Source organism: Sorex fumeus, unplaced genomic scaffold (assembly GCF_029834395.1).
Source record: "Sorex fumeus unplaced genomic scaffold, SorFum_2.1 ptg000034l, whole genome shotgun sequence".
Taxonomy (NCBI): domain Eukaryota; kingdom Metazoa; phylum Chordata; class Mammalia; order Eulipotyphla; family Soricidae; genus Sorex; species Sorex fumeus.
In genome coordinates, this window is record NW_026606091.1 from 7,259,313 (window position 1) to 7,286,923 (window position 27,611).

General features: G+C 37.5%; 1 protein-coding gene across 3 annotated transcripts in view; it reads left to right on the plus strand.

Moving 5' to 3' along the window:
* Positions 1 to 27,611, plus strand: part of CNTLN (centlein) — a 277,449-nt gene that overhangs the window by 172,908 nt on the left and 76,930 nt on the right. For 2 of the 3 annotated variants that reach the window (XM_056117337.1, XM_056117338.1), the window contains exons 14-18: positions 8,584 to 8,675; positions 16,600 to 17,135; positions 20,912 to 21,086; positions 25,823 to 25,913; positions 25,993 to 26,216. In XM_056117337.1, coding sequence (XP_055973312.1) covers positions 8,584 to 8,675; positions 16,600 to 17,135; positions 20,912 to 21,086; positions 25,823 to 25,913; positions 25,993 to 26,216 — 1,118 coding nt within the window. The remainder of the gene's footprint in view (positions 1 to 8,583; positions 8,676 to 16,599; positions 17,136 to 20,911; positions 21,087 to 25,822; positions 25,914 to 25,992; positions 26,217 to 27,611) is intronic. The other variant, XM_056117339.1, reaches the window with a different exon arrangement.

The window sequence follows — 27,611 nt, forward strand, 5'->3', positions numbered from 1 at the left end:
CAAACACCCTACCTGCCCCTGCTCCGCCTCATGTGGCTGAGGATAACATGTAATTTCCATGTGAAGTATGCTAGGCAAAGCATGCAATTACCTATGATTAACCAGGATATAACATGCTGTATCAAAATCATTGTCATGAATAATCTCTTAAGAAATATTGTGGTCCTTTCCAATAGACTACAAAAAAAACTTCTAGGAAAGATAGCGGATGAGATTTTAAAAGGCTCCCCAACTGTGCATGAATGTTCAGTATTTACCACAAATGGACAAGTATATTCCTAATACCACTGTGTATGGTATTCTTCATTGACAGCTTCATTGCTTATGAACAACTTGCTTAAATCTTGCTTATGAAAGAATGAACAAAAAAGTAAATAAAAGTTTACTCACAAACAAAAGGAAATATTTATTAGTGATGTATGGTGTCTGTGAGAAGCTAAAGCCATTGTTGATCCAACTTTTTTCCAGCTGCCGGCTGTTATTATTCTCCATATGTTGAATTCTTGGTCACAAAAAGGGCAAGTGTAAACACACAGTGCTTCTTAGGGCTGGATTTGGGCCTGGACTATTGCAACTTCTACCTTCATATATATCTTCATATATATATTTTTTGCTAAAATATGTTATTTTATTAAATAACATATTACAGCAGAGTCTGGCAAGCTGTGGTGTATTTGTCATGCCAAAAACAGTAACAATAATGAGCCTCATTCCCCTGGTCCTGAAAGAGTTTCCAATATGGCAACATTGGGAAAGACAAGTAAAGGGAGGCTGCCAAGCACTCTTTACAATAGCCAGAACCTGGAAGAAACCTGAATGCCCAAGAACAGATGACTGGTTAAAGAAACTTTGGTACATCTACACAATGGAGTACTATGTAGCTCTTAGAAAAGATGAAGTCATGAAATTTATATACTAGTGGTACAACATGGAAAGTATCATGCTAAGCGAAATGAGTCAGAAAGAGAGGGATAGACATAAAAAGATGCATTCATCTGGGGAATATAAGGAAACAAAATATGAGATTAATACCCAAGAATAGCTGAGATCAACACCAGGAGGATTACTCCATAGCTTAGAGGCCAGCCGGGCATTCTAGGGGAAAGGGCAGCTCAGATAGAGAAGGGAGCACCAAATAAAGGGTGTTTGGAGGATCCTCCCAGGAGGGGAGATGCATGTTGAAAGTAGACTATGGACTGAACATGTTTGCCACTCAAGGCCTCTTTTGCAGACCAACACACTCAAAAGGAGAGAGAGAACACAAGGGATTGCCCTGCCACAGAGGCAGGGTGAGATGGGAGGGATGGGGGTGGGAGGGATATTATCCATGGTGGTGGAAAGTGGGCACTGGTGGAGGGATGGGTATTTGATCATTGTATAATTGAAACCCAAGCACAAAACATTGTAAATCTACAACTGTACCTCATGGTGTTTCACTAAAAATAAAAAAATAAATAAATAAATTTAAAAAAAAAAAGAGGCTGCCAAAATCTCAGGGCTGGGACAAATGGAGACATTACTGGCACCCGCTCCAGGAAATCAGTGAACAATGAGATGACAGTGATACAGTGATATTAAATATAGCTAGCAACAGTGAATGCTAATACTATGAGTTTCACGGGGTTGGGAAGCCTTGTAGACTTTAAAAATCTTATCCATAATCTTTCTTAGAAGTCTGTTTGTCTAGTGGAAAGAACCACATTATTTCTGTAAGAGATTATTCATAAAAAATGTAATAGCCAAAGCCAAATTCAGAGATATTCATGAATGTCATGAATTTGGCCTTTCTCCTCCCAAGATTTCTTTAGCTTTCTCTTTCATATGAGGAGAAATTCCTAAAAGTATTGGGATCTTTCTACCTATGTAAGCCTGTGCAAGGGGTAGGAATCTAGAGCTTTAAAGGAGAGGAGTGCAAAGAGTGCAGCAATGAACATAGAATTGCAGATGTCATTTCAGCTGTTCTTTTTTGCCTCTCCGGGATATATTCCCAGGAGTGGTATTGCTTGGTCAAATGGGAGCTCAATTTCTAATTTTTTGAGAATTGTCTATACTGTTTTCCAAAAGGTTTGAACCAGTCAGCATTCCCACCAGCAGTGAAGGAGGTTCCCTTTCTCACCACATCCGCGCCAGCACCAGTTGCTTTTGTTCTTTTGGATGTGGGCCAGTCTCTGTGGTGTGAAATGATGAAAGTAGACTATAGACCAAACATGACTGCCACTCAATGCCTCTCTTGCAAATCACAACACCCAAAAGGAGAGAGAGAGAACAAAAGGGAATGCCCTGCCAAGGAGGCAGGTGAGGATGGGGGATGGGAGGGATACTGGGACCCGTGGTGGTGGAAATTATGCACTGGTGGAGGGATGGGTACTTGATCATTGTATAACTGAAACCCAAGCACAAAATTTGTAAGTCTATAACTGTACCTCATGGTGTTTCACTAATAAAAATAAATAAATAAAAAAATAAAGGAGAGGAGTGCAGTTCACAGAATGATGGGAAGAGCAAACGGTTGATAAAGAAATGTTTGCTCTCCTATACTGGTAAGTTTTTTTAATGTATAAAGTTATCTCTGGTAATAACTCTTTTCTCAGTTATATGTTCTTGATCTAAATTCATTTAGGCAGTTAAAGAAAGGTTTTGTGGCACTTATGGTTTATTTTTTATAAAACAAAAATGACTCTTCCTAAGTCTAAAAAGTCGTAATTGATTTCATCTCAAAATACTCCACATACATAGTTTATTTAGTAGTGACACATTTTGGATCATGAATTTTTTTCCACATCATTAGCATTATGGGATAATAATGAAGTAAATTTAAATAAAAAGTGAATTTAAAAATATTTTAGCCTAAAACATATGTGAAACCAGAAACACAATTAAACTGGGAAACTTTAAAAAATAATAAAATGTTAAAATACACAAAGTTATTATTATGTGAAAATAGTCAAGCTGTAATAAAATACTTGGACACAGAGAATGAATATTTGTAAATTATGAGTTTTAGGAATAACATCAAAATGAACACAAGGCCTTCTATATAGAAAAAATTGTGGAGCGATAGCACAGCGGGTAGGGCGTTCGCTTTACACGCGGCCAACATGGCCGACCCGAGTTCGATTCCTCCGCCCCTCTCGGAAAGCCCGGCAAGCTACCGAGAGTATTCGATATGCCAGACACAGTAACAACAAAGTCTCCAATGGAGACGTTACTGGGCCCGCTCGAGCAAATCGACGATCAACGGGAGGGCCTTTACCTTTTTACCTATTAATTTATAATTTATATCCAAATCACCCACCTATTTGAGTTCACTGAATAGGAGACCCTTTATTAAAGAAGTGCTTTTTTTTACATGATATGAGAGTGACACCCAAGGACCGTAGAGACAGAGCAGAAATATTGCTTCATTGGTTGGTAGCTTGGGAGCCTGCCTCATGAGGTGGTGGAGAAGGCAGTGGGAATAGGAAAGGGACCACTAAGTCAGTTATGGAGGGATTGTTCGGGATGAGAGATGTGTACTAAAAGTAGGTGAAGGACCAAACATGATAGCCTCTCAGTATTTGTATTGCAAACCAGAATGCCTAAAAGTAGAGAGTGTGGGAGAAATTGTCTACCATAGAGGAAGGGGGAGGGTTGGTAAGGGAGGGATACTAAGAACATTGGTGGTAGAAAATGTGTACAGGTGAAGGGGTGGGTGTTCAATCATTGTTTGACTGAAACTCGAACATGAAAGCTTTGTAACTATCTCACAGTGATTCAGTTTTAAAAAATGCTATTTTTAGGGCAAAGAAGCCTATTTATTGGGTGTGGTTTACAATTAATAATGTATAAAATAATTTTCCTGTGCTCTACCTTTCTGTCTTTCTAATTATATAAAAACAATTTCATCATATTTCCAATCTACTATCAGAATTGTGACTGAGTTTTTAAAGGTTTTTTTTCTTTCAGAATTAAATGATTGAGTAGATCTCCCAAGGCATCTGCCCAAGTCAAAAAGGAAGTCAAAGTCTCCAAAAAAGATATGCTAAGCACAAGTCATCTAATGACTGATTTTCTATCCTAAGCATCAAAACCAGAATTTATTTTCTGTTCTGCCCCACCAGTCAGAACAGGATTTTATTTTTCACTGACTTAAGGTTACCTCTCAGGCAGGAGATGGATTCTAAGTGTAGTTGACTATTCTGTTTTTACCCTGCCTAAGGAGACAATGTTTAACACCAAATGTAAAAGTGTTTTCATGGCGGCACTTGCTCATTATTTCACTTCATTCTTCAAAGCAGTTCTGAGTTTTACTCAGAGCTCTTTCCATAAGTGTGTGGCTTATTCTCTTTCACTGACATCGTGTGCTCTGATTTTCCAGATACCAACTCTGTATCCTACAATTCAGTTAAATACAATTAGTATTAATTCAGTTCATTTCTGATGCTATCTAGAGTTATCATATATACCTAAGATTAAAGACTCATTTATATAAGAATGTTACTATTTCAGAAGATAGTCACAATCCCAGATTGCCACCTGTACTTCTGAGCAGCTTGCTATAAACCGGGTTTTTCCATCATCTTTTCTAAGATTGAGATTATTTTCTAAGAAGATTCAGAACCCAGTTCACCTAATTTGTAGTTTTTATAAAGATTTATCTCAGAAACAGCCAAATGGAAGAACTCTGTATCTGTCTGGGGAAGAGCACGGCACCTTTACTACTCCTCTAGCACATCTCATTGAAAACACTTTGACGTGTCCACCAATTCAAAGCCATTTTAAACTCAATTGTCTGTGTCTTTTAGAGGCTTCATTGCCTAGGTCTTGTTTCCTGAGAAGCGCAAAGGGGTGTCACACATTGGGAGGAGTTAGCCACAATAGAAAGTGCTACCTCACCCCTTCCTGGTTCCTATGATGTTGCTGATGGATAAATGCCCAGAGAGTCCAGGACTGGTAAAACTTGCACAAGGTACTACATGGCATGCAGACTAATAACTTTCCACCTTTACTGAGGTAGCTGTCACACTACACATAAGACCCACCTAATTTCAGATGCTGAACCCTGCAACTGGTCTTTCAGGGAGCTGTGATTCTTTTTTTTTCTTTTTGGGTAACACCTGGCGATGCCCAGGGGTCACTCCTGGCTCTGCACTCAGAAATCATTCCTGGCAGTGCTCAAGGCACCATATGGGATGCTGGGAATTGATCCCGGGTCAGCGCGTGCAAGGCAAACACCCTACCGGCTGTGCTATTGCTCCAGCCCCAGGGAGAGAACTGTGATTCTCAGACTGAGGTGAGGTTATGTTCTTTGCAGGAAAATGAGAAGTCAGGCCTGACACCCACCTGAATTTTTCTCTTTCATATTTCAGGAAAAGATGAATAGTGAAGGAAAATAATGTTATCAAGGGGAAACAGAGAGGAAATAATGGCAATGAATGATGAAATTTGTACTTACCTTGCAGAAAAACAGGTGACTCCAGAATGGAGAACCTTAAAGTGAAAGAAGAAGTTGCCCATGTACTTGTACTATCTCTCTGATCTCAAAAGTGGTATTTTTAAGTAGATTTTTTTTTTATTTTCTAAATCCTCATGTATAGGAGCAGAAAGGAAATTCCCCCTCTACTTTTCTGAGTTCTCAGTCAACTTTAGTAGTCTAATTAGCATCAGGCAGATTAGAAGGAGAAAATAACAAGTTCAGGTAAGTATATAGAAGCCACCTGGATGTGAATTACAAAGGGCCAGTATAAATACAAAGGGTGTATATATACTGATCTCAGGAATGTGATGAGCCCTGGGTATTCAGGGAAAGAGGAGGCAGATTTATAAGATGAAGAGGAGGTGACTCATGTGATGATGACCAAATATCAAATGCCCTGTAGTAATAGGATGTTTGTTCTGCAATATATAGTTAGGTCTCTTCAATATAATGGTTATTTATTATAAAAACAAACAAAAAATCTACCTCTGGCAAATTATTCCAAGTATTTATGAGAGTGCTAAGAGTTTTTCTTGATCCTGTAGGGCCTCCATAGAACTTAGCTCAAAATAATTCTATGTCCTTGCCCAATTCAATCAGCTTAATCAATGGCTGAATAAATAGCAGTTCTCCTAGATTAATAATAATAATAATAAAGGTAAAGGTAAAGGCCCTCCCGTTGATCGTCGATTTGCTCGAGCGGGCCCAGTAATGTCTCCATTGGAGACTTTGTTGTTACTGTATTTGGCATATCGAATACTCTCAGTAGCTTGCCGGGCTCTCCGAGAGGGGCGGAGGAATCGAACTCGGGTCGGCTATGTTGGCCGCTTGTAAGGCGAACGCCCTACCGCTGTGCTATAATAATAATAATAATAATAATAATAATAATTCCATGTCTAAGTGGCATGTCTTGGGAAAGTCTGTTGTATCTTTAGAAATTTGTCCTTCACTGACACGCTTGAAAGGGAATAATTAGGGTAAATCTGGATCTTTGTTCATGGCCTCATTGGCCTCAGCTTAGCTATTTAAGTAAGCACTGTAGTACTGTCCTCCCATTGTTCCTCGATTTGCTCAAGCAAGCACCAGTAACGTCTCCATTGTGAGATGTGTTGTTACTGTTTTTGGCATATTAAATATGCCATGGGGAGCTTGTCAGGCTTTGCCGTGTGGGCGGGATACTCTCGGTAGCTTGCCAGGCTCTCTGAGAGGGGCAGAGGAATCAAACCCAGGTCAGCCGTGTACAAGGCAAACACACCCTACCTGCTGTGCTATCACTCTAGCCCTATTTAAATATTCTTAAAACCATGGAAGGAGTTGGGTGGATAGCTAAAATGTTACAGTGAATTCATGGCTTCCTTAAAGCACTGGGTTTTAGTCTCAGCAGCACATGTCCTCTTGCCCAATCCTCAGCACTATTGGGTGTATCTCTGGGGTCCCCAACATCACTGGGCATTGCCCCTAAAAATATGATGGTATAAAACAAACTTGTTAGCAGAAAATCACAAGTGAATTTGGTCAGCCAGTTCACCAGTGGACCTTGAGCTAGTACAAAAGCAGCAGTACATTTATTTTTAAATCAGCCTCCATTATTTATTTCATTGAAGTTATTTAGCATTCACTAGTTTTCTATGCTTTTAGAGAGCTTTTACCTCAAGTTCTCATCTATTTTCTTGAGAAAATAACTGTTTTCTCATTTTTAAAGAAATATTTCAGAATCATGGCAGATATTTAAATGACTAGAACAAATGAATTATATTTGCATATTGTTTTTATATTTCTGAAAGAGACTTGTAAATGAATTCAGCACCATGGTGTTAAGGGACTCAAAAAAGAAACTTGGGAACTAAGAGATTATTATCAAGGAAAAGGTACATATTCCCTCTGGTGGCAAAATAAACCTATTCTAGCTTTTATTATCCTTAGGATAGTGTTCTATTTATTTCATGAGTACAAAACTTTTAATTGGATATGTCATGTTTCAAAGACAAAAGAAATGCCTAATTCACACTAACAAACTTGTTAGTCACTGCTTATACCAAGAGGATTTCGACTCTACAGAGAGTAATATTGTTTTCCTTTTCCTTTGTTGATAAATCAAAGTTTCATACTGACCTACAGCAGCCAAGAATAATTTTAAAGCAAAAGCAACTCAGGTTAACACAGACATGTATCCTTTTTGCTTTAGGTGTTTTTCCTGAATTTTTTAGTCTTTAAAAAATGATACATCATAAAGTTATTTTAGTAAGAAAATATTGAATTGTCATGGTAATTTACTTGGTAAACATTTTATTTGCAGTTTAAAAAATTATTATTTGTTTTTGTTGTTGATTTAAAGCTATGGATTGATATATACAAAGCATATGTTATATTTCTGCTCCTTGTCAGTATTAATGCATTTTGTTTTAATAATGACTAAAGTTTTATGGTTTTTTTTCTTTCAAGTTTTTTTCTTGTTTGGTTCAAAGGTTGTAGTAAACTAATTGTCATCAAGTTCATTGACAGTGTAGGAATTATGTGTAAGAGACAACTTTTCCTATTACTTGGGTTTCTATTTGTGATAAAGTCACAGTTTTTCTGGAAATGTGATTTTTATGGTTTACTCTGCCCAGTGCATGATCTTTTACTTGAAAAAAAAATTTTTAAAAGGTGGTGGTAGGGGGTGTTAGAGTTTCAGTCCACCCTAATTCTGTTACTGTTTGCTTTGTTCAGCAATCACTCTGATCCTCCTGGCAGGGAACAAGATCCAGAGAACAAAACTAGTAGTGACTGTGTAGATAAAAAGGCAATGAATTCTGCTTTTAAGGCAAAGGGGGAATAGTCTACAAAAGAATGAAAATAGGAATAAAAGTACTGCATTGTTAACCCACAGATCTGTTGTCCCTTTGAAAATTTTATACTGCAAGAAAAAAAAAAGTCGCTACAAAGATAGATAATTATGTGACTGAAAATCTTGGATAAGGCTATCATTCAGTAGTTGGCCAAATACGTGACAATAAAGTAGACTACATCATTCATAATTGAGAAACCATATACTAGAATCTTATAATTGAGAATCCTTTCCCTTAAAATGATAATGGTGTTTTATCAATATACTGGGTACTATAATATATTTTTTTATTCTCTCTCAGAACAACTCTTCAGAAACTGTGAAGATGATGGGGTCAAGAAGAGTACTCCAGAGAAGAATGTGAAAGAAATGTCGGAGCAGACATTACAGAAGGTAGTCTAATCTTTAAGATATTGAGCTGAGCAAGTTAAATCTGTGTTTTGACATAAAGGATTATATTTTAATATGAGGACTCGTGAACTTAAACCTTTTGTGAATCCTTAATTTAAATTCACAATTCAGAATCATTGACTTGCCAAAATGGGGTAAAAAAATCAATATTTGTAAAATAAATGTGGAAACACTTGTGCTTCTATTGACATAGATTAAAATAATTTTCAAAGATGAAGAGCATGACAATGGAAATTGTAAAAATGTACTTTATGTGTGCTTATTACGTATAACATGGCAGTTTAACTTTAAAAACTGACAAGATAAGACTTCATGCTACACTTTAGAAAACATACAGACTTTATGTTATATGACTAAAAAACATGGAAAAACTTTTCTATCACCACAGAGAAATGGTAATGTGTTTCTAATTTTAAATACACTTGGCTAATTTTATATGTGAAATTTGTATGCATATTATTTAGTATAATCTTCCTTGTTTTATTAAAATCTTCACTATGCATCATGTCTGTAAAAAATAAAAATTTTAAAAATAGTGAAGTATTTAAAAGTCTTCATATTTATCTTGGTGATTTTATGCTTAACATATTTTTTTTTACATAAATGCTTGTGGTCATTCGATCTGCTAAGGACTGGTTGCACTTTCCTACTTTTTGTACCAAAGAAAATGTTCTTTACATAATGAAAATGTTCTCTAAATAGGTTTGTCTTGTAATAGTTGATGTCTACACTGGTTATTTATAGCTCAAAATGCATAAATATATTAAAAATTACTGCATACTTAAGTTTTCTTACATCTGCAAATTACTGGTAGTAAATTTAGTGATTTATAGCAGATAATGTGATTCTTTATACTTCTAGCACTTGCCATATGGTCAGTTAACAAAGGCTGTCATCTCATTATTACTGGATGACATGTAACAGGTTAATATAATAGAGAGAACAAGAACTGCTCACATTGATTTATCTTAAGGCCAAATGAGTAATTGAAATAATGTGTGAACTGACATCTAGAGTGTGACAGTTTATATTATATTCATTGTTTTCAGAACAGTATTTTTATTTACCATATTTGTAAATTTTTTATCTGTTTATACATGTAATTTTATGCTACTACTTGCTGCCTTGTTGTAGAAACCCTGAAGACATTCATTATTTTATTGGGATAATTTCTTTTAATGCTTGGTAAAATGCGTGGTGTTTTCTTTGTTGGAACAATTTTACGTATTAATTTATTTCTTTATAGATTGGAGGACTCTTAAAAATTCTTTCACTAATTACTAATAAAATTTTAGTACATTATATAAGAAATCGTTATTTAATTTCAACCACAATAATTGCAACTACTATAGTAATAGATACAAAATGCATTTTAGGGCTGGAGAGATTGTGTAGTGAGTAGGGCACTTGCCTTGCATATAACTGAACTTGGTTCAGTCCGCAGCACACATATGATCCCTTGAGTCATAACAGTAGTGATCCTGAGTAAAGGCAGGATAAAGCCCTGAGCACAACTGGGTATGCCATACACCCCCTAAAAAAAAAAGAATAAAACCAGAAATACATTTTTAATCCTCAAAATGCACCAGAATTACTTTTTGTTGGTCTATGTGTCAAAATAAATTACTTGTCATTATTTTTCATGTTGGCCTAATGCAGTTGTATAGATTATGATTTTGCCCCTGTTAGTTGAGTTTATTTTAAAAGGGTTTGTGGAATATTAAAAAATGTATGTAAAAAATAGCAGTGTAGCACTGTCCTCCCGTTGTTCATCGATTTGCTCGAGTGGGCACCAGTAATGTCTCACAACAAATTGTGAGACTTGTTGTTACTGTTTTTGGCATATAGAATACATCACGGGGAGCTTGCGAGGCTTTGCCATGCGGGCGAGATACTCTCGGTAGCTTGCCAGGCTCTCTGAGAGGGGCTGAGGAATCGAACCTGGGTCGTCCGTGTGGAAGGCAGACACCCTACCCACTGTGGTATGTAAAAAATAAAAACTTGTAAACAGTGTATATAGTAGGAACTGAACATCATTATATTTTAATAACATAACATTTCATACCGTTATGGAATCAAATATATCCTCAAGAATTTTTGAGGGGTGCCATGTACCCAGATACATGTATGGACCTGATACATGAAAATTTCATGCTCTATTACTCTGCTACTCCCTGAGCCCTTTAAATTCTTACGTCAAATTCTTACATTCCAGAATCACAGAATGTGACCGTATTAGGAAATCATGCCCTAAAGAGTTAATTGAGTTTATGTGATCCTGAATTTAAGCTACTCAGCCTGTGATTCTTTGTTGAAGCAACTTTAGCAAAGATATACACAGACTTCACAAAGTCAGATGTTTTATCTCATTGTTTAAAGGAGCCATCTTTCTGTAAATTAAATGTTCAATAGTAAAGGAAAAGCATAGACAGTAAACCAATTTCCATCAGCAATTCCCAAGACTTTCATTCTCCAGATTCTCCAGTACATTTCTAATTTTGCCTGCTTAAAATAAGTTTAACTAAGTTTTAGGACTGTTACTTGAACACTTCAATAGGTGCTGTTGACTTAACTTTAACACTTAAAATTCGTGTCTCTTTCTTGGGTTTTGTTCTCCACTTGAACCCTAAATGCTAATGTTTTTTAACATTTTAGGATTACGTCAGTCTTTCACGTTGGGCTGTTAACAGATTTAAATATTTTACACTTTAATTACAAGACTTTAAATGCCATTATTCAATGATGCATATAGTTTTTGAGAATTGTACCTAAACAAATATATTTTATAAAAGAAAAGTATGCTAATTTTCAGATTTTAAATCTCAAATTTCAGATGTTACATTTGTTCATATCATATTTTAATCACAAAAGTATAATGTTGATGTTTATGTAATGACTAATTGTACAATATTTAGTACAAATAGGGGCTGGAGCGATAGCACAGTGGTAGGGCGTTTGCCTTGAGCGTGGCCGGCATGACCAAGCCAGGTTCGATTCCTCTGCCCCTCTCGGAGAGCCTGACAAGCTACCGAGAGAATCTCGCCTACACGGCAAAGATACTCTCAGTATCTTTGTATTTGATATGCCAAATACAGCTTTCCAGGAGCTTGCCAGGCTCTGCCCGTGCAGGTGGAATACTCTCGGTGGAATACTCTGGCAAGCTCCCTGTGACGTATTCAATATGCCAAACACAGTAACAACAAGTCTCACAGTGGAGACATTACTGGGCCCGCTCGAGCAAATTGATGAACAATGGGAGGACAGTGCTACAGTGCTAGTACAAATAACTATATTTTATTTTATTTTAAATTGCTATTATGATTAATAATAAAGATGATGATAGTAATGATGGTAATGATAAACTGTCAGGGGCCGGAGTGATAGTACAGTGATTAGGGCTCTTGCTTTGCATGCAGCCAACCAGGTTCAATCCTGGCCTCCCAAAGGATCCTCAGACACCACCTGTAGCAATTCGTGAGTGCATACGCAGCAGGAATCCCTGAGCATTCAGGGTGTGGCCTCAAAACAAAAACCAAACAAACAAAAAGAGAACAAAACCCAGTTTTATTCCATTCACAGTAGTATCAGCTATTATACTCTTCTTCATGAGGTTACTGTGCCTATATTTCAAATTATATTTTAAAAAAAGAACTTATTGTCTTCCAGGAATTGTCATGTATGGTTTTATTTAATACAATTTGCAGTTTAGATGTCACTGTTTCCATTTTTCAAGTAAAGAAAGTTAAAATAGTTTATTTTACTAGGTTTACCATTCAGAGCTGAAAGTGAAGTTCATTCTGAAGTCAAAATTTGTGTTCCTCTAAACCACACTGAATTTTATTAGTATTTTTTAAATTTTTTAAGAGGGTATAATTTTTGCTTTGTGCAAAATACATCTTTTAAAGGGTCATATACTCTGATTATACTACTTGGAACTACATGCTAATATACTTTAAAATGTCATTATGAAAGAATTTTTTTTCAGCAGTGATTAAAGGCTTTCACTGAGAAAAGTTGGAAGATTTTAAAATGGTAACATTCCTTATTTATATTTAGTATCACTGTATCACTGTCATTCTGTTGATCGCAGATTTGCCCGAGCAGGCGCCAGTAACTTCTCTGTTCCTCCTAGCCCTGAGATTTCAGCAGCCTCTTTCTTACTCGTCTTTCCCAATGATTGGAGGCTCTTTCAGAGTCAGGAGAATGAGACCTGTTTCTGTTACTGTATTTGGCTATCGAATACACCACGGGGAGCTTGCCAGGCTCTGCCCATGTGGGCGGAATTCTCTCTCTCAGTAGCTTTCAGGGCTCTGAGAGGCATATATTTATATAAATATATTTTTAGTTTGTTTTATTAAATGAAAAATTACAAATATAGTACTTTGGAAGAAGTAAGGAAATTTCTGAGTTCTTATATTCTTGAGTACTATATATATATATATATATATATATATATATATATATATATTTTAATTTATTTATTGAATCACCGTGAGAGAGTCACAAAGCTTTTCAGTTCAAGTCTCGGTCGGTCATACAATGATCCAACACCTGTCCCTTCACCAGTTCACATTTTCCACCACCAAGAACCCCAGTATACCACCCCTCCCACCCACCCCCTGCCTGTGTTGAAGATTTCCACTTTATTCTCTCTCTCTCTCTCTTTCTCTCTCTCTCTCTCTCTCTCTCTCTCTCTCTCTCTCTCTCTCTCCACTGATCACATTCAATATTATGACAAAAAGACCCAACATTGTTATTTGGAACTTTCCCCAACATTCAGACCTGCCACAAAGACATCATTAGAAAATTTGTTTTCTATTGCTGATTATGAAGAGCACAATAGTGGCTACGCGAATTTGTATTTCTGATATTTTAGTAATAAACCTAGAGGGATTACTGCCAGAAGCCCCTGGGTTCCGAGATTGGTATGTGTACCTCTGGGTTCATGGTTGGTCAGAAGCCGGAGGAGGCGTTTGAGTGTGGCAGCCTGGAGCATTGACATGGCAGGTAGCAGGGCTGATTCCACCCCGATCCCATGAAGCCCCGTGTGCCTCGTCAATGCAGTCTCATACCTGGCTGTTCATTAGGCTCTAAAAGTTGCAGGCCACCATGTCGCTGCCACAAAGGGGGACAGGAGGAGGGACAGACACCCTTCCCCTCCAAGGCCGGCATAACACCATAGTAAAATACACAGTCCAGATGTATTTTCGGTTGGGCATTATCTTTTGCTCAGATTTTCCCACCATCATTTAAGCCTGATTTTCAGGGACAAATACTGGATCATTTACTTTCCATTGATCGCTTTGCATATCAGGAAATGCGGTTTGGAAAATAGTCCTGGTACCCGCATGCCAGACCCCTGCTTGTAGAAGTTCATGGTCACCGGGATTCCATCTGGAGAAGGTGGGGAGACAGCACCTACCCCATCTGGGACCTCCCGGTGATATTGGCTCTGTATGGGGCCCGGAGAATTCTCCGGGGGCTCCAGCCGTTTTTTTTTTTTTTTATTAGTGAAACACCATGAGGTACAGTTGTAGATTTACAATTTTTTGTGCTTGGGTTTTGATTATACAATGATCTAATACCCATCCCTCCACCAGCCCATTTTCCACCACCATGGATAATATCCCTCCCACCCCCATCCCCCCATCCCCCCCTGCCTCTGTGGCAGGCAATCCCTTGTGTTATCTCTCTCCTTTTGGTTGCTGTGGTCTGCAAAAGAGGCATTGAGTGGCAAACATGTTCAGTCCATAGTCTACTTTCGACATGCATCTCCCCTCCTGGAAGGATCCTCCAAACACCTTTTATTTTTTGCTCCCTTCTCTATCTGAGCTGCCCTTTCCCCTAGAATGCCCAGCTGGCCTCTAAGCTATGGAGTAATCCTCCTGGTGCTGATCTCAGCTATTCTTGGGTATTAATCTCATATTTTGTTACTTTATATCCCCCAGATGAATGCGATCTTTCTATGTCTATCCCTCTCTTTCTGACTCATTTCGCTTAGCATGATACTTTCCATGTTGTACCACTTGTATGTAAATTTCATGACTTCATCTTTTCTAAGAGCTACATAGTACTCCATTGTGTAGATGTACCAAAGTTTCTTTAACCAGCCATCTGTTCTTGGGCATTCAGGTTTCTTCCAGTTTCTGTCCAGCCGGTTTTTTTCTTCACTGCTCTGTGCTGTAAGATGGTGCTGGAGGCGGGTTGTGGGTGTGACTTCCGGAATCAGAGGTTGCCTGGGAGCCAGAGCAGCCCCATTGCAGTTTGGAAAAATTCCTCGTACCCGCATGACAGAGCCATTGTTGTAGAAGCTCATAGTCACTGGGATTCCATCTGGAGAAGGTGGAGTACTATATTTTTGACACATAATCCAGATCACCAATAAAGTATTTGTACTGAGGAGAATAATAGAACTCTCCTTGTATAAATGCACAGAGATCTACAGTAAATGGGTGCGTTTTTTTTTATATATAGATCTAAAATCCAGATCAGATTTAGATATTAGATAAATCTATCATACTGTGGGGGGGAATGCAATTTGAGTTTGTTGAGATTTTTCATGTTATATTTAAAAATAGTCACATTCCAGGATTGGATAAATAATAAGTGACTGTTGAATTAGATCAAGTGTCGTGTCCCTTAGTGCCTGGTCCGGATAAAGGTAATCTGGTCTGTGATTGTACCATTACCCCACTTTCATGTATGGTGGCCAGACCTTATACCAGTGCTGCTCTGTTTCCTGGTCTGGGGACTGCTTGCTGAGACTTGCTGTGCTGGAATCTGTCACTACGCCTTTTACAAAGGCTGTAGCCCAGCATTTCCCTGTCCCCTCCACTTCCCTTGGTTCCCTGGCCATGATCTCATGAACCTGAGTGAGAACCTCTTCTGTGATACTGTCCTAGGTATAAATGATGTGGCAAGAGGAGGTTATATGGCCAGAGTCTTCTTTTTATCTCCTGCTTGTTTTCTACTCCCAGCCATTTTCAGTATTTATCTTGACTAGATGACTTTCTGGCCAACAGATTTAAAATGACCAAGTAAATTAGTTAGATTATTTGGTGCATTTCCCTCTGCTTCTACCATAACAGTAACATGTATTCTAAAATCAGTAGTTATTTTTTTTCAACATTTAAATTGAAATGAGTTCTCCATGAAATTGTAGTCGTAGCAGAATTAATTGCCCCTTCCTTTTTGCCCAGCCACCTGTTACTTAGATCCTAACTATCATTAGACTCATTTATGCAAGTACCTTTTTCCAAAGATTTGAAAATTTTAAGGTCAGAAACAGTATATTATTATTTTATGCTCACAACATAAAATTATTCATTGAAAACAATTTTTAATTAATCCATGTGCTACCTAAAACATAATTTGATAGTTACAACTGTTGTTGGCAAAATGTCTTTTTATTTTATAAACAAAGTACCGTGTGACTATTTTAACTACATTTTTAAAAATGTATCTCAAAATGGGCTTAATACTTTCATTATCAGATTTACATGATTATATATAGCAAAGAAAAATTTTTATTAATAGTTTTCTATATGCCTTTTCTCACTGTCTGTAAAACTTGTGCTTCTATGAAAATATTTCTTTCACAATGAACATATAGCCAAGGCACTTATATCTGAGAAAATTGTGTGGCACTTATTAGCATATTTAGTTGTGTCAGTCTGAATAGAATTATGTAACTTATTTGGCCATCTGTTCTTTATTCAACAGATGTATTATTGCATTTTCAAATGTATTTATCTTCAGCACATTGAAATTACTTAAAAGTTAAGTCCCTTAAATTAATTTTGCATTTGTGTTCAGTGTGATTTCATTTTCATAGTTAGAAATGATAATAAAATACAGTATAATGGCTTTGAAATCTCAAAATAATAAATTATACTTTTCTGTTTAGATCATTGAATTGGAAAATCGGCTAAGATCTTTTGAGAAAGGATCAAGAAAATTAAAAGAAGGGAATAAAAAATTAATGAAAGAAAATTACATCCAGAAATCTCTTTTAAAACAGCAACTAGAAGATTTAGAGACCAAAGGAAAAGATCTAGAGAGGCTAGAAAGGAGGAGTAAAGATGTAGAAAAAGACAAAACTGAACTTCAAGTGAAAATCAGTGAGCTGGAGAGAGAAGTCACTTCCCTAAGGAGACAAGTGGCAGAAACTGATGGGTTGAGAAATGAAAATGAAGAGCTGATGAATTCAGTGGAAAAATTGCAGCATTCCGCAGACAAAGCTAAAACTGAGATGGCCACCTCAGAAGTGAGATCTGGACAATATGATGGTAAAGCAACCATTACCAAGGTTAAATTTAAAGCCGCCAAGAAAAAGTGCTCTTTGGGTCGTTACCACACTGTTCTCAATCACTCCATCAAGGTTAAGAGTAATGTGTTTGAGAACCCCAGCAAGGACGGCTGGGAGGATGTGAGTGAAAGCAGGTAAGGCTCTCTCATTAACTTAACTCTGTGGTGGGGACACTGTGCATATGTAAAGCACCAGCAAATGGAGATTGAATTTCAACTACTGTCGATTTGGTATTCAGAAAAAATACTGTCAGATCCTTTGAAATATCTTGGGAGGTCTTGTTCTGAGCTTATTGACTGAAATTTGCATGCAAAATTAGCCACAACTGCATGAGTATTTGAATAGGTGCCAGGAACCCAAAAGAAGGCAATGCTTGATTTCTTCCAGTGATGCTATTTTCATGCAGTCATGAGGCTTGAAATTGACAGTTTGGCAGGTTGATTTAATTTGCTGGCCCTTTGCATATTCACCACTGACAGCTAAGGATTCCCAGGCAGGGCTACTAAGTCGGTTTAGTTATCCTGTGACATGCCAACCTGGGAGGAGAAACATTTTTCCCCCTTAATTTAGTTAGATAAATTTTGAATGACCCATTTCAGTTTGTTACCAGATGTCTACAAGCTGTTTAACATCCTTTAAATTAAGAACCATCTTCACTAATTATTTCATGTATGTATTATGCAAAGTCATTGTACTAACTTTAATTGAATGGTGGTTAAAAATTATTTCCTTAAAATTAAAACTCTACAGATTTCTAATGTTAAATTATATAACCCCTAGTGAATAGCGACAGGGGAATACTAAAAACCTATAATCCTTCTTTTCTTTACCCCTGGCTATACATTCCAATACATATTTGAAGCATGTAAGTAAAATCACAAAGGCAAATGGATAATAGAACAAGTCTTTTTATGCCTACAGAACAAAAAAAAACACTGTTGCTAGAAATGCTAACACATTGAGCATTTTTATAATTCTACCTTTTAAAAAAATAACAGCCTATATTTAATTTTCCAAAGTTTGTCTTTTATAAATTTTAGTATCTCTGTATAGTTTTTTAATTTATAGATATAGAATTAATCAACTTAGAATATAGTTCTTAAATTGTATAATACAAGACATGTAGGGTTTTTAAAAACAATTAAAATAATTAAAAATTTAAAGACATTGTGATTTATGAAAGTTATCATAGATAAGTTCCAGGCATTCATGTCTGAACACCAATCCCACCACCAGTGTCAACTTCTCACCACCATTGACCACAGCTTCTCCCCCATTTTCCAGTTTGCCTTCTTGATAGGCACATTTTCAGATTTGATTCTTGTAGTTTGGACCTCATGCTTAGAGTGATATTGGTTCTGTGGTTTAGCTATATAGATACACTGCAACTCTACGTGCCTAAGGCCTTGACCTCCCCGCCTCCTTCCTTCCATCAGCCACTTACTTTCTCCCTTGATTTCTTTACTTTTCTTTTCTTCTGGTAAAAGTTTCTATACCCCATTCCAATAGAATCATAACTTCTAGTATGGGTCAAAATTCTAGTTTTTAAACTCTGATCTCAGTATTCATACAAGTCTAGGAAGCTCTCTATTAAAGGATCAATGGGTCAGGCTCCTTGTCTTCAGTCAGGTAAAAAGAAAACAAATTTATAAAGGTAATGTTGAAGGATCAAATCTATATTCCCATTTGATTGCTACTTCTTTTAAAGTTTTCTTTCCTGTTCTCAAAATCAGTTAGAGATAAAATCCTTCTCAGTTTAAAATCCACTAAGCTTTTATTTGTGACTTCAAGGAAATTCCCATTTCAGCTGAGTGTAACTGCTGTTTGGTACTATAACATCCTTCAGAAGATAGGATATAGATATTCTTTTTATATATGTGTATATTTTATAAAGATAACACATCTTTAGGAAAATCCCTAAAGATTCCCATATATGTATATGTGTGCATACATATTTGGCTACATAATGCTAATGATTAGCTATATAATGAGGAAATTTGGGAATTATGCAATAATGTGTAAAACTATTAGGATGATTTACTAAACCAGTATTAGTCTATAATACAATAATTATACCAGAAAAGCTTAAGCACTTTTTTATTCTCTAAGAGTTCTGCAAGCTACCGAGAGTATTCAATATGCCAAACACAGTAACAACAAAGTCTCCAATGGAGACGTTACTGGGCCCTCTCGAGCAAGAGTTCTGCTAAATATATCTCAGAACACCTAGAATATAGAATTTAATCTGGACATAGTGTTCCTTGGAAATAAACTGTAACACATTCATGAGTGACCAGGATGGAGTAATGTCTTAACGATATTACAGCTAAATATTTGGGATATTTATACAAGCTAGTAATGATTTTCTTAGTAATGTCTCAAACAAATATAACTATGTCTAAATAGTTAAAAGATCATCCATGTGTAAAAGAAATAGAAAAGAAAAAGAATATATATACATATATACATAGCACAGCAGGTAGGGCGTTCGCCTTACACGCGGCCAACATGGCCGACCCGAGTTCGATTCCTCCGCCCCTCTCGGAGAGCCCGGCAAGCTACCGAGAGTATTCGATATGCCAGACACAGTAACAACAAAGTCTCCAATGGAGACGTTACTGGGCCCGCTCGAGCAAATCGACGATCAACGGGAGGGCCTTTATACATAAATATGTATAATCTATGAAGAATGGGAGGACGGTGCTACAGTGCTACATATTTGTATATGTGTAGCACTGTTGTCCTGTTATTCATTGATTTGCTTCAGCGGGCACCAGTAACATCTTCATTGTGAGACTTGTTGTTGCTGTTTTTGTCGTATTGAATACGCCATGGGTAACTTGTCAGGCTCTGCTGTGTAGGCGAGATACTCTTGGTAGCTTGCCGGGCTCTCCGAGAGGGGTGGAGGAATCAAACCCATCAAACCCTGTGGGCCACGTGCAAGGCAAACACCCTACCTGCTGTGCTATTGTTCCAGCCTCTGTGTGTGTGTGTGTGTGTGTGTGTGTGTGTGTATGTGTGTGTGTGTATTACTCAACAGCACTTTTGATCTTCCCTTTATTTCTGGTTTTCTAATATTTGTTTTTACTAACAGACTATTAACATACTACATATTCTTGTTACCTGATTGCCACCCCAGGAGGATGAAAACCTTCACAAGGGCAGAGATTTTTATCTACTTTGTACACTTACTGCTTTATCCAAGGTGCCAGGAAAAGTGCCTGACACATAGTTGATACTTTAAACATATTCTATTCAATGATGAATGGCCATAAGAAATATAACTGAGATCAATGAGAAAATTCCTCAGAGATTCATATTTTTTCTCTGAATAAGGAAAATCATTCCCTATTGCTGAGTGTTCCAAACCTAGAAGTATTAGAACATTCTGGTTTAACACTTCTCCAATAGTAGAAATACAACAATAGCAATTCTATAGAAGTGATCCTAATACATATTTGATACTAGTTATCTTATATTTCTTGATGAGATTTCATAGTTTGATAAAATAGATTTAGATTACATTTCTCTTATTTTATGTCAGTGTACACTCAGCATTTTTTTTATCAAACAAGCTGACAATTTAATGCAATGGTCAAGAATGTGGTGCTGCTCCAGTCTTGCAGTTATGTAGTTTATCTGGGTCACCCCAATTATACTTATAGGCCTCAAGGCTGTATCCCAACCATGCTGTGCCAGGGATTGAAAAAGTGGTCATGTGAAAGACATGCATCTTAACGCTTATGCTACTTCTTTGTACTCTCTTAACATTTAGACCAAAACCCAAATCCCTATATTTTGTTCAATGTAAATTGATATAAAATATATATAACATTTGGTTTAAATTTAAAATAGGCACATTCAACATTTCTTACTCTTGGGTTTTATTCCCTCAACTTTTCCTCTAAAGCAGTGATCCTGAAACACAGATCTCTCAAAATTTGGGAACAATTATTGTAGAAACATCCCAGAAAATGAATCCTGTAGAAGATGGAACGGACCAGAAAGAAAGTGAGCAAACAGAAGACAGCCAAACACAAGGAAAAGGAGTAGTACAAATATATTCAAAGGGCAAGAACTCAAAGGTATTATTGACAGTTTTGATTAATAGTAAACTATATTTTAATATTATCCTGCACTTCATAATTTGCATCAGTTTTGTTGCCTAAAATTTAATTTTTTATTCCTTAAAATGTGTTTTTTAAGCATGCAATGAAAATTCTCACATTTGAATGTTGTAAGTACTAATTTATATAATGCTATAAGTATTATTATTCTTGATATTTATGTTAAGTTACTTATATATCTTCCTTAAATCAAGGTGATAATATACTCTTTCAGATATATGTGATTTAATGGTAATTAAACTTTTATCTTCATGTTGTTTGCTTATTTCTGTTTGTTTTGAATCTATATTGCTGCTGCTGTGCCGGAGTTATTCTCATCTCATTGTTCAGCATCCTTCCCAGCCATGCCTGTGGTTCTTGCCCTGGGATCAGACCAGATCTCTTGTATGCAAAACATGCACTCTATCCCTCTTTACTATCTCTTCAGAATTTTAAAAAATTCTGTTTTTAATAAACCTTTAAATAACAAGGTCTGTAAAATCTTAGCACGTCGAAGTTTGTGTGTTCGTGGGCTCACCGGACGGCACTGTCTCACCGCCCGCGTTCGGTGCTCTTGAGCCACTGTGTGTGGCCTGGATCGGGACGGCTGTTGGCCAAGGGTAGATGAAGGAAAAAACGAGGGCCAGGCTGGTCAATATAAATTGTAGTCTATTCCAATCCTCTTTACTCCTATCTCTCCTCTGCCTTCTTCTCTCCTGGGCCCCAAATCTGGAACCTTTCTTCTTCTGGCTCTGACTTTGGATCTCTGGAGACCGAGCCCTCTCACTTCTGACTCCACTTCTGACTCCGCTCTCTCCGAGCTTACATTCTTAGTTTATGTAGCAATCACGTTAGGGTGGTGACACAAAGGTGGGTTGAACATCGACAAATCAACAAAGAGAGTTAAGATCACTCCTCCAGGAGATTAACTCAAGGATAAAATCTCTTCTAAAGAGATTACTCCACTCAGATAGAAAAGGGAACACCAAATAAAGGTGTTGGGAGGATCCTCCCAGGATGGGAGAAGCATGCTGAAAGTAGACTATAGACCAAACATGATTGTCACCCATTGCCTCTTTTGCAAACCACAACACCCAGTAAGAGTAAGAGAACAAAAGGGAATGCCCTGTCACAGAGGCAGGGTGAGATGGGGGGGCATGGGGGGTGGGAGGGATACTGGGATCCATGGTGGTGGGAAATGGGCACTTCTGAAGGGATGGGTATTTGATCATTGTATAATTGAAACCCAAGCACAAAAATGTGTAAGTCTGTAACTGTACCTCATGATGTCTCACTATTAAAAATTTTTTAAAAAAATAAAATGCAGTACTTCTAAAATAAAATAAATAAATAAAAATAAAGAGATTACTCCAGATTAGGGCCGGAGCGATAGCACAGCGGGTAGGGCGTTCGCCTTACAAGCGGCCAACATGGCCGACCCGAGTTCGATTCCTCCGCCCCTCTCGGAGAACCCGGCAAGCTACCGAGAGTATTCGATATGCCAGACACAGTAACAACAAAGTCTCCAATGGAGACGTTACTGGGCCCGCTCGAGCAAATCGACGATCAACGGGAGGGCCTTTACCTTTTACTCCAGATTACTAGGAGATCCGCTCAAGGGTGTGATCCTAACAAGGGTGTGTTCTTTCCTCAGCTAGTAATCTACTTAAATAGTTTTAGTAAATCTACTTCTAATATTTTTTAGCAATGTTGTTCTGTGTGAGCACAGTAAGAGATATAAACATTTCACTATACATTCCGCAGTCCTCAGGCCAGATTAGTCTTCCTAGCCCCAGCAGGGTCCTAGTCTCTTCGTTACTTACTTTTGGATCATGACAGCATTTGTCCATGATCATGCCCTCAACTTATAGTTGAGTATCGTGGCACTTTGGCCTGGCCCATTTCGATGCCAGGGTAGCTCACAGCTTGCCCTGGGTCCATTCAGTCCCTCTTTGGGACCCTGCTTTTTGGGTACTAGGAACTAAGGGCAATTGAGTCAATAAAGCAGATGTCCAGGAGTAATTATTATTTGGAGTCAATAAACTCCCAAGTTACAAAGCATAATATTAACTGTCTTCCTGTGTCTATACAGAAAGGACATTGCTTTAAGGTAAACTATTCAAAAGACATAAGGAGAGGAGAAAGGCAATATTAACTTATAATACAAGTTCAGTGCCCTGGGATGGCTGTGACCCAATAAACGTAAGCTACCTAAGGAAGGACGAAACAGTGTTATCCTACAAAGGTCATTAATTCTGTCTAAATATTTTTAAAGTGTTTTTCAATAATATTGCATTATATATTGTTTAAATTTTGTATTGTTTAAATTGACTTGTGTATGTACTATACACTTAAAGTCCTTATCAGTGCTATAGATGTTTGTCCTCTTTGTCTCTATTTGCCCACTGCTCTTTCCATTCGCTTTAGATAAGCAAAAATTGGTCTATTGTTCCTCAAATTTATGTTCTAATTGAGTTTAACTCTATTTTCTATATGTATTACATAAAAGTGAAATCATGTGCTATATGTCTTTCTCTGTATAATTTTTTTTACCCATCTATGTTGTTGGATCTGTGCTGCTGCATATCCATCCATATTGTTTTTTCAATTATTTTATTTTATAAAGTATCTCATAATATTTTATTACATTTAATATTCAAACACCAATCCCACCATCATTATACTTTCCTACTACCATATTTCTGGTGTTTCCACCCCAATCCCTGCCCCAAAGCAGAACCGAAATAATGTAATATTTCCCCCTAATGTTGGTTGCATCCTACTTTGAATACCATCAAATGTGGTGCAGAACTCTTGGAGAATGGGTAGGGTGTTTCATATGAAGTGTAGAGCAGCCATGAATGCAGCCTCAAGGTTCAGGTAAAGGTTCACTCGAAGGTAAGGCACAGCCTGAGCATGTGGCGAGTGGCTGTGAGCATGGTGGGTTGAGTTCTTGAGGTTTTCAGCTGCCCGTGCTGGGACCCTTGGAGATGGGAGGGATCTCATCTGACTTCCTCTGGGGCGCCCCTAGTGAAACAGCCTGGTGTGGGGTCCGGTGGCATTGTTATGGCGAGCGTCATGTTATTCTCCCTTCTGGGAGAGAAGGACGTGTGATCTGGATGGTGGCTGATGATGACATTATCTGGCACTAGCCAGGGGTGGCTTATGGGCATGATTACTGAGTTGTTGGAGATAGGGGGATACGGGCAGAGGATGTCCATTCCCTGTTCTGTTGAACCCAGAGTTCTCAGCCACAAAATCACAAGGTCCCACATACCTGGGTTTTCTGGGAGTTCTCACTTGTCGGTGAGCCATCCATGTTGTTACAAATGGAAAGATTTGTCTCTTTTATAGATGAGCAGTATTTCATTGTAAATAAATGTTATATCTTTTTCATTCATTCATTCATTCTTTGATGGATGCTTAAACACAACATGTCTTATAATTAGGGTTTGTAATACTTGTAAACATGTTGCTATTTAAAGTTTTGGGCTAGAGCAATAGCACAGTGGGTAGGGCGTTTTCCTTTCATGCAGCCGATCCAGCCGATCCTCTGTCTCTCTCAGAGAGCCCTGCAAGCTACCTAGAGTATCCCGCCCACACAGCAGGTCCTGGCATGCTCCCCATGGCGTATTTGATATGCCAAAAACAGTAACAACAAGTCTCACTATGGAGACATTACTGGTGCCCACTCGAGCAATCAATGAACAATGGGAGGACAGTGCTACAGTGCTATTTAAAGTTTTGTGTTGGTGGCTTAGGAGATGGCTTAAAGGACTGGAGCATATGTTGTGCATGTTGGGGCCTTGATATGATTCCCTGCTCTACATGATCTCCTGAGTATATAGGCAGCAACCCTTAAGTTCTAAGCTGGGAGTAGCCCCGAGCACTGTGCATTGAAATAAAATGAAAATAAAAACAATAAACTTTGAGTTGAGAAACTTTTTTGAACTGGTGAAACATTTTAGAACTAAAGTCAATAGGATTTCATTTTATTTACAGTCTGTATATTGGAATGTAGTAAGGAAAAATATAGTTTCAAGAACGTTATTTTGTTATCATCAATATTATTTAATCTTCATTTGTTAGAAGTGTTCTCAGTCTGTATACAACAGAAAGCTACATTGGATAAAAATCACCTTAGGTTTCCAGGGAATAATTTGAATAATGGATTATTCTTGCTTTATTTTTTATTGATTTTGTATATATGTCTGCTGCCAGTGAGGTCAACTTTAATGTACCTATTAGGTTCACTTTGTGAGGCCTTAGTGTCAATTATAGAATTTTAGTGTCTGAGATAACGATAGCTGGAAATGATCATTCTATAAAAGAATTGAGTGCTGACAGTAGGTAAAGGGATAAACATGGTAACCTTTCAGTACCTGTATTGCAAACCATAATGCCCCAAAGGAGAGAGAAACAGAACAAGAGACAGAGAGAAAGAAGAAAAGTACCTGCCAGAAAGGCAGGCTGTCAGGGGGGAGGTGACTGGAGGGAAACTGGGGACATTGGTGATGGGAAATATACACTGATGAAGGGAAGGGTGTATTGAAACCCAATCATGAACAACTTACTTTGAAACTGTGTGTTTCACAGGGATCCAACTAGGGGAGAAAAAAAAGAATTTTAATGTATGAGAAATTTTAACAAATTAAAATGTTTTAAATGTAGATAAATTTTATACTAATTATATTGTTATGGATCTTTTAAATTAGGATTTTTACTATAAGAACGCAAAAAGGCCAGCTTTTCAAAAGAAGAGTAACAGTAGTCAAAGGAGTTCCTGTTCAACAATTCCTACCAGAGGTAAGAACTCTTATGAATTTAATGCCTTTTTAATTTCATGTTATTTAAAGATATGATTAGCAGCATTCTTTTTGTATAGCTAACAGAGAAAAGTGGAAAAATACATCTTCCCAGAAATCAAACAGCAACATTTTTGTATTACGCGAACGGATAATATCTTTACAACAACAAAACAGTTTACTTCAGAATGCCAAGAAAACAGCCGAATTGTCTGTTAAAGAATATAAAGAAGTCAATGAAAAGCTCCTTCAGCAGCAGCAAGCATCTGATCAACGAATTCAGACAAGCAGACAAACAATAAAGGTAAAATGAACTTTAAAAAGAAATTATAAGGGGACACAGATATGGCTCAAGCAGAGGGGCCTGTATATGCCTAATCTTTGAAAGGACTTCTGTTAGGAATGGCCCCAAGGTCCCAAACACTGCCAGAAACGGTTGCCCCCAACTTGAATAAATTAAAGATTGTATTAGAAAAGTAAATGTTTTGTTTTGCACGTGCTGTTTGGTTCAGATGTATATTTGACATTTCTTTGAGTTAAAAATATTTTTTATCAGTAATCTAATAATGCCTGTAGTTTTTAATTTCTGGTGCAGAAGATCATTGAAAGGGTCTTCTGCATGCAAATCATGCACTCTGCCACTGAGCTATATCCACAGCCCCTCTGGATTTCTTTAATAATGTCTGCATTAAGGAACAATCTATATACATGAGAAATTACAAATCAAGAAGACAAACATGTTAAAAGTTTTCCTTTTCAATTAATTTTTTTCTTTTTCTTAACAATTTTTCCTCTTTGTTAAGTGATAGCAGAGCGATAGGGCGTTTGCCTTGCGCACAGCCAGCCTGGCCGAGCCGGGTTCGATTTCTCCACCCCTCTCAGAGAGCTCAGCAAGCTACCGAGAGTATCTCGCCCGCATGGCAAAGCCTGGCAAGCTACCCATGATGTATTCAATATGCCAAAAACAGTAACAACAAGTCTTACAATGGAGACGTTACTGGGCCCGCTTGAGCAAATTAATGAACAGCAGGAGGACAGTGACAGTTAACTCTTAGTTTTAAGGGAGCTTGTTTTATGACCTAACATAGAGAATAGAGATTCCCAGACTTACTTGGCCTGTGAAACTTTTCAGAAAAAATATAATTTCTGGGTGCTCCTAGTGGCACCCAAGGCAATGGGGATACCCCCCCTCCACATGTCTCCAGTGTCCCCCCACCCCACAGGATGATATTGTGCACTTTGGCCACACTGATGAAGGGCATCACATCAAGTGACCCATGTGTACTTGAGAAAAATGTGTTTTCTTTTGTTGGTTGAGTTTGTATGTAAGCGTGTGTACACACACAGTATACACACTGCGTGTGATTTGAACCTGTGATGTGTGTGATGCTTCACTCTTTCATACCCTTTCTGATTTTCTACCCCATTCCATCACTTTTTAAACATTAAACATTGAAATAAATTGTTCATTCTTATATTTTGGTAATAGCTAGTGAAATAAAGTTTGTTTTACCATACAGTTCTCCCATTTAATTAATTCAGTGAATGTTACCAGTTGACAAAGTTGTACAGCTACCGCTAAAAGCAATTTCAGAACATTTTCATTACTTCGAAAAGAAACCCAGAGGCCTGAGAGAATATAGTGGGTAGGAATTTGCCTTGCATGCTGTTGACCTGGGTTCAACCCCTGGCCCTATGG